This window comes from Rhea pennata, chromosome 1 (assembly GCF_028389875.1).
Source record: "Rhea pennata isolate bPtePen1 chromosome 1, bPtePen1.pri, whole genome shotgun sequence".
In the NCBI taxonomy this organism is placed as follows: Eukaryota; Metazoa; Chordata; class Aves; order Rheiformes; family Rheidae; genus Rhea; species Rhea pennata.
In genome coordinates, this window is record NC_084663.1 from 172,016,409 (window position 1) to 172,028,082 (window position 11,674).

Consider the following 11,674-nt stretch of genomic DNA (forward strand, 5'->3'; position numbering starts at 1 on the left):
TTCATTGCTTTACCTGAAGTACTATCCAAAGAAATACTTCAAGGCAGTAGGAAAGCTGTTGCTACCAAAAAAAAAAAAAAAAAAAAGTCAAACTAGTATCTTAATTTTTCTTCATCTCCATAGTCACTTTGACATCTGGTTCCCCCCCGCCCCCTTTCCATTCTTTACTACATCATGGAGCCACTGGAGAGAGTCCAGCATATGGCTACAAAGATGATCAGAGGGCTGGAGCACCTGGGATCTTATCAATGTGTACAAGTACCTGAAGGGAGGGTGTCAAGGGGACGGGGACAAACTCTTTTCAGTTGTCCCGTGTGACAGGACAAGAGGCAATGGGCAGAAACTGAAGCACAGGAAGTTCGGGCTGACCGTGAGGGGGAATTTCTTCCCCATGAGAGTGACAGAGCACCACCACAGGTTGCCCAGAGAGGTTGTGGAGTCTCCTTCTCTGGAGAACTTCAAGGCCTGCCTGGCTGCAACCCTGTCTACCATGTTCTAAGTGACCCTGCTGAGCAGGGAGGTTGGACTAGAGGATCCCAGAGGTCCCTTCCAACCTTACTGATTCTATGATTCACAAACTGACTTCGTCATTTGACCATGCAGAAAGTCTCAGAACAAACTCCACAAGCTAAGTTTTTCAAATTCCTTCCTGAAGGAGGAAGAAAAGAAAGAAGATAGCAGAGCCAATAGAGTACTTCCAGGAAAGAATTCGAAAATAACGCTGGAGACTAGATCCGAGGGTTAGATTGCACCCTGAAATGGCAGGCAGTCATGAGAATAACTGTTGGGCCAGATGGCCTGATACTTCTAATGGATCATCTCCCAAGCAAAGCAACTCCAATTAGATACAAGGACCACTTTTGCCATAGCTGAAATCAGTTTACAAGCATATCAAATACTTTGGCCCAGAAATTTCTGGCAGAGTTTCTGCTTAAAACAGTTTCAGCTGTACTTACAAGGCTGACGAAACCCCTCCTAAAGAAGTTAGGGATGGAAGGAGTCCAGTTTCCTTAATTTGAGTGTCTAACTCAGATCTAAACTCCTGGCACCTAGCAAGTCACTCCCAAGTCAGGTGAGGAAGGGAATAAGGCAATGAACAGAAGCAGATGACTTGAGAGGCCTTCAGGGAAAGAGATTGTTTAAATTCAGGTGTCTGCCTCTCCTCATTGCCTGCCCACAGGACTTTTACCAGCTGAGCTGCAACTGAACAGCGAGCTGGCACCTGTGTCACCACCACTTCCTTCGCATGGACACTGGTGTCTGCCTGCCAGGAGGCTCGTTCCGGGAGCTAGATGGGTGGAAAACACTGCAAACCAGGCCAACTATCCGTCCGTTTAATTCCTTCGACCAAATCACCGGAGGGTCAGACAAATACTGTTTCCACCACAAAAGGAGACAGAGGCAGCACAGGCCGAGCACAGATATTTCGCCACCACCTAGTTACCCAGCAGTAACACCAAAACACATCGTCATGGCACATACTCTAGGAGGACAGGTCAGCCCAACACCTACTGATGCCGCTCCGTTAGTTGAATCAGTGTATTCCTTTTAAAGGTACATTATGCCTCAATGATTGACTTTTTTGCCCAACAGAGTAAAATTTATTTCCTTTAGTGTTGGGTTATTTTCTAATAGGATTCAGAGCTGAATCATCTCTTGAGATAAAGTTAAGACTTTCACATTAGTTGGTGCAAAATTTATCAGCAGGACAAAAGCCAGAAAAAAGGGGAGGGGGCAAAAAAACAGCCAAAAAAAAATAAACCCTCTCAAATCTTATGCCCTCCTAAAAGTCTCAGATGTTTTGTACCACACATGCAGAACACTGTTGAAATAGTTTCCCTTTTCAATGTAACACAGATGAGAGCTTTACAGCTCAATGTCCAACTGGAAGATAGCACACAGTGAATTAGATCCATGCATCTTTCTTCCCATTGAAAAAAAAAAAAAACCCTAGCATTATTCATAAAAGGCTAAATTTACAATAGCTTACAGAAGTTGTATGGTATGACAGATCAAAGAATCTATTTTAAAAGTTTACTCACTACATTCCTTTAAAGATAATTTTTCACTTTGATTGACAGTACTGAAATATGCATAGAACAGCAGCAACAATACACTAGTAAGGTTACTCATGTAGTATGTAACATGGGCTAAGTACACCTTAAATTAGCAGATACATTTCTAGTATACCAAGTCTGAGAACACATGTTGGTTTCCAATAAATTACTGAAGTTGGAAAGTTCATTTTAAAAGCAATATTTAGAGATATGTTAGTCTCATTAAGTAAAAATAAAAGTTGTGTGCACTCTGGAGAAGATTACAGTATAAAACTTTAAAGATCAAGAGTGATAGGTACAAGAAACAGCCGGAATGTATCTGGTTCTTAAAATACAAGAAAAAATGTTTTCCAAAGCTCAGCCAAGGTCACAGTCTAATATAATTCACCCAAGTGCTTGTTAAAAACTTAAAACATTGAACAAAGTGTCTGACAAAGAAAAGGTGCTAAAAGGAAGTTCAGAGCAATGTAGGAGGGGAAAAAAAAGCACACTGAAGATGGAAATCATCAGCATCCCTCAAACTCCCTCAAACTACAGGAGAAATACATACACAATCGAGTAAAAAAAATTAAGAAAGGATCAGGTCACAATTCAAAAAGAAAAGAACAAAAAAAGAGCAATAGTAACTCCATGATTGACTCTAGCTGGTAACCACATAATACAGAACATAAGAAAACAAGAATCCACTCACAGTAGTCTGTAGATCCTCTCAAGCAGCATTACATTTCCCCAACATAGAAGTTAATTATTCCTCTTAAAGTACCTGCAGGTGCTGATTCTACACAAAGTTTCAAAATAATGCTGCAGACTACAAAGATGGCAACCACACGCAAAGGAAACAACTGCGCTGTGAACTCAGCTAGAAGCCATTCACGCACATTGCTCTGTTGTGTGAAGACAGACTTTAAGCATCTCTGAGAAATCTGAATATATAATTAACATAAATAAAGCAACAACAACAGGAAAGAAATTTGCAGAACCCAGCTGGTTTTGAGAGAGATAATTTTTTTGAGGTTAAAAAAAAAAAAATCAAAGACTTATTCTCAAGCAAAACCAGTCACTTTTCTCTTGCCCATCCCCCAAATATAACACTGATACCCTTCCAGGGGTCTGAGAGGAAGAGGACAAGGTAGAAAAAAAAAATGCTTAACCAGATTTTTAAAAAAATTACTACTCTCACCCCCCCCCCCAAAAAAATGCTGTCTCTAGTATCTCACTGTTACATGACAGTTTGTCAAAGCACTTTTAGTCTGCAGCCAGTGAGAACATCAGTTCTAGGATTTACATTCCCATAGTATTTACTTAACACTATGTATACTTCTGTATCAATTCATGTTTAATATATTATTTGGATACACTTATTCTATACAAGGGCTCGCTGCCATGAATCTGCATACAATAATGAAATATTGATGCATCTGCTTAATGGAGGCTTAAATATATCCCGTATGCAGACATTAAGAAGGCAGCCAAGACTCCAGCAGCAGTGCTGTAAGAAGTTCTCCAGAAACCAGCCCACCCAGGTTTTATGACTTGATACAATTACTCAGTATTAGCTATGGTTTAGGCAACACAATATATGGATTTTGCCTTCTCATCTAAACAGTTTTCCTTTTAAAAACATCCAGTGCATTGACTGTCTGGCTGCACACCATCTGAGAATAAGTTATTTAGAATCAAGAAAAACCTTTTCATAAGGGTTAGTGCGACTGAAATAAATATGCCAAACATGAGCCTGGACCAGCTTCTACATCCACAATACGTTTCGCTCATCTGTCATACCAGACTGCATGCATTAGATTCATGCTTGGGGGAAGAACAAAACAAAATAATCACTGAGGTAAGATCTTTATGCAAATGTAGGAAAAACATTTCTGCTAGATCTCTTGCTACATTTTCAGAAGCCATAAAAATATACAGTAGAAATGCAGACTTCAAACTATTTCAACAAATAGAAACATTTGGTGACCACATGTCAGAGACCTTTCATTGGATTTGAGTGCTGTACTATTTGTCCAAACCAAAAAAATTTTAGTAAGTAGCCCTGGCTCTCAAGCTTTATCTTCAAGTGACACCTCCTACTAGAACACTCTGCAAATTTGCTTTTTGGGTTGTATGGGCAGAGGTTTTTTTGTTTGGTTTTTAAGAGGAAAAAATAATTTTTGCCAACATCCCAAACATACCAAATACTTTTAGATCACAAAGGAAGGTAACTCTGAAAAGCATACAGTGTGCAATAGTTCAATAATAAAGCAGTCAGCACATGCACAAGAGCATTCTGACAAATTAGCTGTTTTACTATACGTCCGTTTAAGGACCGTGACAAAAGAAGAACAGCAGAGGTTCCTTAGCTGCTGGTGGGCTCCCATCCTCTTATGCAGTCTAGCAAAAAGATAAAAACCTTATCTTACTATGGAAACCCTAGCTGCTCCTAGCTGCTCCCTCAACACTCTAGTACTAAGATAGGAGAGACTTCTGTAACACTGCAACATTCCTACATGAGAAACAACGCCAGGACTAAAGATATCTTGGGTATCTTGCTTGTAATTCTAAGACTGAACTTCCCCATGATGGTATCGTTAAGACAAATTAGTAGTTTTCACAATACATTAGTAACTGTAACTCTAGATCAGTTCATTAATAGAAGAAATTCAGCCTGTGAGAATCCCTGTGACAGTTTGCAACAACAAGTTACTTGGCCTAACACCCATTTTTCACCTCAGTAGCTTTGCCAAAGTTGCTCTTTGCTTTCCTACAGCCATACTGCTCCACTCTGACAATTCATTCAAGCACACGCTCACTTCCCACTCTCCCTCAGACAGGATTTGTACATATTAGTGCACACTAGACTCAACTACTTTCAGAGAAAGGGCAGGGGGGGAGCGTTATTTGCCTCAGGGCCCTCTAACTAAAGATTTACAGACATCACAGGTCAGGTTTCAAGTTGCTTTAGCAAACAATTTCAAGTCATAGACGTTTACCTGAAGATTAGAGTTCATTTAAAACACAGAACACAAATCACAAGTTGAGTGGTTTGACAAGAAAGTAGCACATGTACTTTTTGTTCCCTTTTTAACTTTTAGAGGATCAGCCTCTAAAAATGGTAGTTTTGGGGGGGAGGAGTAGAGAAGGGAGGTATAATATGTCACCTTTGTTTACAAGAACAATTTTTTGGGTGGACTGCATAGAGGAAGAGGTAGATGGCTCTCCTGCATCTTGAAACAACACCGCAGGAAAACAGACCTAGCAATTTGGAATATTTAATAGCTGAGGGAAGTACACTTGGGTTTTGAGGGATAGCTTTTGGCTTTCTTAAGTTATAATATGGAACAGAATATAATAAAAATAATTTTAAAAAACCAACTATTTCTAGCTTTGGCAAACGTTACTCTACTTTAGAAAAACTATTTTGAAGCTGTGTTACTTCAGTATTTTATTCTAGCCTCAGCACACACCATATGCCCAGCTGCGGTGCTAAATAAAGGTTGAGCTGTACGTGATTTTAATTAGCAACGGTTCTTGCATGCACAGCTCCGAAGACTTCTGGAGTCTCAGATACAAGAATCTAACAACACTAATCAATGCCAGGCTCTGAGTTAGGAAACGACGAGCACAGGAACTCCTGAGAAGTTTTGCCCAGAAAAACGACTGTTCTTTTTCTCCAAAATAAACAGATATGTTAGACAGTCAACTCTCCAACAGTGACCAACCATCTCTAACTAGAATTTTTAATATTGAGACAAGCAAAAACATCCTTCCTCTTTTCCCCCTGTTTCACCACAGGGCACAAAACCCACTTTACAATGTAAAGAATGTTTCAATTACAGTCTCCCACCCCTTGTAGAGACCAGAGTCCTCCTTCTCTGCATGATAATAAAATGTCCGAACATGAATTTGAACTAAACCTCAAGTCTTTCATTAACTAAGACTAGATACAATGTTTTATTATTATTATTATATTTAACTAAGGCCCTTTTTTTGCCTAGCATAAAGCCTATGGACAAACGTCACTGCTCCCACACCAGTGGCTGTGGCACAACATGGGGAAGGAACATGGGACGTTCCAGCTGGGAACAAGCAGAACAGGGACCTGACCAGGTCTCTCCTGCCTCCGCAACAAGGGCTCTGATCACAGTTACTAGGGGGTTTCTATATGAGCAGTGGTATTTTCTCTCCCTCACCTGAAGCTTCAAAAGCTTTCTGCAGATCTGTTCTCATTTTTCTCCTCTCAGACATGAGAAATACAGTTACCCAATCCCATTACAAGAAGTTCCTTAACTTCAGCATCTGAGCTCATGTTTTCTTAAGTTTTTTAATCCCAATCTCTAAAAAGCTCTGTACTGAAATAATGAAATATTTGTTAATGCACATTTCATTAGCAAAGGGAAATATCAACAGTTTAAATATATATTTAAAACAGCTACGGAAATATCTATACATACACACACACACTATCTAGTGTTTGCATGCATTCATCTTCCTCTGTTAGGTGGAAGTGGCACATAAAATCCTACCAAAACATAAACAGAAGTCAGAAATAGTGGCTCATCTCCAGAAATAACTGTTCAGCAGGACTCTCATTTTAGATTTTGCTCTCAACTACTGTTTTACCAGGATTTACAAAACCTTGGAATATGTCTCATCTAAGAAAATGTTTATTCCTCTCATGAGACATTGTAAGTGGTTGGTCTTGACTTTTTTTAGCTGCATTTAAAGAGTAGAGAAATACAAAGTACTCAGAAATGCAAATCTTGTTTCATACAGGAATATTTACCTTTTCCTTCAACATTACAGAATTCTGAACATCCTGTTTATCAATGCCTTTGGGGTTTTTAAGTTATTCTATCTAAAATAAGAAGTTTATCCATAGGGTAAGTTTGAAAATTACTTTAAAATGAGCTAACCCTCCCCATTTCAGAATGAAAGTATAACCACACAAATTAGAAGGGACACAGAGGAAGCCAAACATGCTGTTTTTCCACTATACAAGAAACAGTGCACACTTTACACTTACATAAGTTTAATGCAATTGCTCCCATGTGCTACTGGCAGGCAGAGAAGTTCTTTTGTTTGAACAGTACAGCCAGCATCAAACGGGGAGTCTGGGGGAGGACCCTTAAAAAAGGGATTTTTCAAATAGGTAAGGTAAAGCCATCTAACATAAGCTTTGCCAACTTTTAAAAAAGAAAGTTAGGAAAGTGTATGAGAGAGAAGAGTGCTTTAGTTACCTAAACAGTGGATAGCACTTACAAATTTGACACTTGTGGAAATCATTCCCGATTCCCTTACCTGTGGGACCCTTGGCTCAACACTCACAGCCTTTCCTGGACAGACTTTAAGCACTAGATGTCATCATTTTCCAGAGGAAACAAAGAAGCCCGAACTCAGGTCTTGACAAGTTTGCAGAGGGGAACTTTCTTCCAATATTTACTCTTAATACCATTTACTGGAAGAGCACTTCGGACAACGTAAGGTTCCTCACCAACTGAACAGTCGCATGCACGCAGAAGTTTATTTAGCTGTTAAAATACTTATAACCCGCAAGACTATAGCTCACGTTTAAAAGCACACAGTGACAGAAAACGAGGCTTGCAGTAACGCTGGTGTTTCTGAAGACACCTTGCGTGTCGCTGGCCTCGCTTCTCCAGCCACGCCGCACGACCCGCCCCGGCGAGGCGCTCAGGTACGTCTGCCCGCGGGCTCCGCCGCGGCACGAGCCCGCTGCCGGGGGGCTTTCGGTACGGACTAGAGAAATAAAGATACTGCTGTGTCAAGCAACGCACAGCTGCCCACTGATTAAAAAAAAAAAAAAAAAGAAAGAAAGAAGAAAAAAAAAAGGAAAGGAGGAAGACTACTGTCGTTTTAGGTTACTCTGTTTCCTAGAGACTCAGAGAGGAAAAAAGCATCTTTAACAGCCCGTCGCAGAGCGGGTGCTGAAGGAGTGATTTAGAGGAGGGTAAGAAATCACAAGCCTTAATCAGAGTCACGCAGCCTTATCATCCCTTAATTCGGGGGGGGGGGGGGGGGGGGGAAGACACTAAAAACGTGCACTTCTGCGAGCTTTCACGACACCTTCCCAAAGCGGCCGCCCGCAGCCGCTCGCGAAGCGAGCCAAGTTTGGGAGCTGCCCCCCTCCCACCCCCGCGGCGGGGCAGGCTGAGGAGGAGGAAGGGTGGGGGGGGATGAAGGGCGGCGGGGCGCCGCGGAGCCCCCCGAGGCGGGGGAAGGGGCAGCGGCCTCACCTCGACCCAGCGCCGGGCTTCGGCGAAGGCCGCCTCGCAGCGGCGCTCGCCCTCCGCGGCCCCCTCCATGGCGGGCGGGCGGCCCGCGGCGGCCCCTTCTCCTCCTCCTCCTCTTCCTCGTCGCCCTCGTCCTCCTCGGCCGGGCTGAGGCGCGGGCAGCGCCGCTGTCATTCAGCCGCCTCCTTTTAACGCCGCGGCCCCGCCCCGCGCCGCTCCCCTTTCCCGCCGGAGCGCGGAGCGCGGGCCGCGGCGGCCGCAGGAATCCGGGAGGCCGCCGCCGGGCTCCGCCCGCAGCAGCGCACGGGGCTCCGCGCCGGGCCGGGCCGCGCCGGGCCGCGCCGGGCCGCGCCGGCGGCAGGTGGCTGCGCCTCCCCCCGCGCGCGAAGTGCAGCTCCCTCGCTGCTGAGCGTCCCCAAACTCCTCCACCCCCCCCTCTTTTTTTTTTTTTTTTTTAATATTAAATTCAAGTTGGTTTTTTTTATTCCTACTTGCATTTTTTTTAATTAATCTTCTTTCCATAAAAAACTTCTGCATCAGCGAAATGCAGTTGCCCCACCTGCATCTTCTGCTTTTAGGGGCTGTGGCAGAGCCCGGCCTAAGTTTGAGAAAATGTAATTTAAATTTTGTACTCTAATTAGCTTTTCTTGACCCGTTCACTTGGGAGCACGTGTTATTTCTGCTCTGGAGACAACCTGTGCAGAATGGGAATGAACACCTTAGACTGACTTGATCTCTTCGCCATCAGCTCCTGTAGTAGCTAGAGATCTGTTTTACTTTGCGGACGAATGAAACACCCATGGTTCGGGCTGGAATAAGTCTCACAGGATGTCTTTGATTTGTATTAAAGTTGTAAGTGCACAGAAATCATGCAGTTAGCTCCTCATGGTGGTGTGATTTGAGATCTCAGTGCTGCAGAGCAGCGATGAATGAAACGACAATGAAAGTTACTCTGGAAAGGATCTTTCCTCACTCCTCTTTCCTGCCCCAAGCCGCATCAGCCAGAAGACCAAATACAAACCAACATACATTTCTTTTTAGTGAAATGTGTGAACAAAGCAATCCTCTCAATATTTAGCATTTGTGACTACAAAAGTTTTTTTTATTATTTTTTTTTTTAATGGGGGCCATGTGCTGCTTGCTGCTGGCTGACATCAATTTGCATTAGTTGTCATTGCCAGATGTTTGTTTTGGAGAGCTAGTGCAGCACTTCCCATTAAGGCCTGCCTTTTCACCTAATATTAATTATGATGCTCAGCCATAAAACAGGAGAAAAGGGCAGTAATAATCGTGAACATTACACAAATTAATTTATTTGAAAATAAATTTCTATGAAACAGAAAAGAGTTCATGTTTAGGAAAATAGTTTCCAAGTTCTCACACTTACTTCTGGTTGTTTTATGTCACTTCAAGGCAAATCAGCTTACTTTCCTTATGATTAAAGTGTTTAATTTTTTAGATCAAGTACCTCAGTAATTTTCAGAAAGTCCTCCTTTTAGTAAGTGGTGTGGACCACAGCAGCTTTCAGGTAGAAGTCATTTGCTGAGTAAAGACACCGAGTTCCAACATACACATTTTTCCCTCACAGTGAATTTTAAGTCAATAGTTTTCCTGTCTTAGCCGAAACAACCAAGACGGTTTAATATTCCTTTGCACTGAGAAGATAAGTCATCAGACTTGTAGATCAAAAAAAGATTGCATAATTCAGGCATGACTGCTAATTATCGGTGACAAGAGTAGCAAGCATTAATTTACTCTGCAAAACAGAGCCTTTCTATGCACGTGCTCCCAGGGCTAAGTCAAGCAATAGTTTATGTCATATTCTTTTCAAAAAGAGTTTCAAAAATATTTGATGCAATAATATTTTCCATCTGGGAATTTTCTTCCCTTCTTAAGAGAAGACTACTTACTTTCTAAGTGTGGGCTGTAAGTGTATTTATTTTCTAAATGTGACATACCAATGACAGAAACCTTTTTTTTTTTCTCTTTCTCATCTTGTTTTAAACATGCAGCCATGATTAAAAGGAAAATGCATTAATCTGGCTCTTAAATCTTTATCATTTCCCAACAAAATGTTTCTAATACTACGGGAAGATTTATGCCGATGTATTTAAAAGACTTCGAACAATCCTGAGCAGTTAATAGTACACCAGCTCCATTCAGCTAAATTATGTAAGCGCCGAACACGCATCATCACTTCCCTCCCACGTGCACCGTTTCCGTAACATAACGCGTACGGCCAGCCCGAACTGCAGGAGCCGAAGAGGGATTTCCTGGCAGCCCCTAGCGCTGAATGCCCGGAGCCAAGGCAGGCTGCGCGCAGAGGCGGTCAGGCTCTGCCAGGGCCCCCCGAGTTCGGAAATGCCGCGTTACTTCCTCCACGCGGCTTGAGCTAATAGCAGCGGCTGGACAGACAACGCCACGTCCACACTGGCATCGCAGCGTAGAGAAAGGTTTGGCTAAGCTCCTCCGCGCCAGTTCAGATCCTTGCGTGCCGTGCTCTTGGTGTCCGAGTTCGCAACGGTTTTTCAATACCAAAGATACTGCAGCATTTTGCAGATCCCTTGAGTACCTGCAGATCTCAAGACTTGCCAGTACGTGTGTGAAAGCATGGTACGATGAGCACTGGAAAGCCACCACACTGCATGTATTAGCTGAAGCCTTATTCCCGCAGTGCACTCTGTCAAAGATTTCAACCTAACAAGGAACTGTGCAGTAAGCAGATTCAAGTCAGCATAAAACCTGACACATGGTCCTTCCTTAATCTTAACGGTGATCTCAATCTTCTGAGAACCTGTGCCATCCTATACTATAATCTAGAAATTAACACTGAAAGTAAAACAAAATAGAAGGAAATCTTACCTTCAAAAACTGTTTTGAAGACTGTTTAAGGAGTATTGCACACAACTGTCATCTTTCCAAATACTAAGTATTCTTATTTATAATCTTACTTAAGGTTTAAGATATATTCTTCCAGTGTGACCAACAAAAATCCTACCTCAACTTCACTGCTCTAACCTGTTACAATAACTGATCAAAGTTCTAGTTATGAAGTTATTTGCAGTATGCAATAAACATTTACACCAAAAACGCAGCCCCCACACTTAGCACCTGAAAGTGCAGACATCTTCTGAACATTGATAGCTGTACACAGTGTATTTCTCTACATTAGGCAACTGATGTAGTTAAATGGTTTTGAATCATACTTCCCCTTCCCCCACCCTCCTTACCCTAAAAGCACCTTATCTTTATCACCTATGGCTCAGGTTCCTAATTATAATCCTTTGCATAATCTTTAACACAAAAGATACAATATCCCAATTATATTATGGCAACTTTTATTTGACTTTGGTAATAACAGGAAAACAATGCAGTTGC

At 42.2% G+C, this 11,674-nt stretch overlaps 1 protein-coding gene across 10 annotated transcripts in view; it reads right to left on the reverse strand.

The window, feature by feature from the left end:
- The window catches only part of LMO7 (LIM domain 7), a 131,208-nt gene extending 122,741 nt beyond the window's left edge, over positions 1 to 8,467 (reverse strand). For 6 of the 10 annotated variants that reach the window (XM_062566891.1, XM_062566890.1, XM_062566889.1 and 3 more), the window contains exon 1: positions 8,300 to 8,466. Coding sequence is in view for 9 of the 10 variants with exons in the window: in XM_062566890.1 (XP_062422874.1) it covers positions 8,300 to 8,368 (69 nt within the window). In the remaining variant the exon portion in view is untranslated. Of the gene's footprint in view, positions 1 to 8,299 lie in introns of all 10 variants that reach the window. The other 4 variants (XM_062566893.1, XM_062566892.1, XM_062566895.1 and 1 more) reach the window with 3 other exon arrangements.
- Positions 8,468 to 11,674: the final 3,207 nt, after the last annotated feature.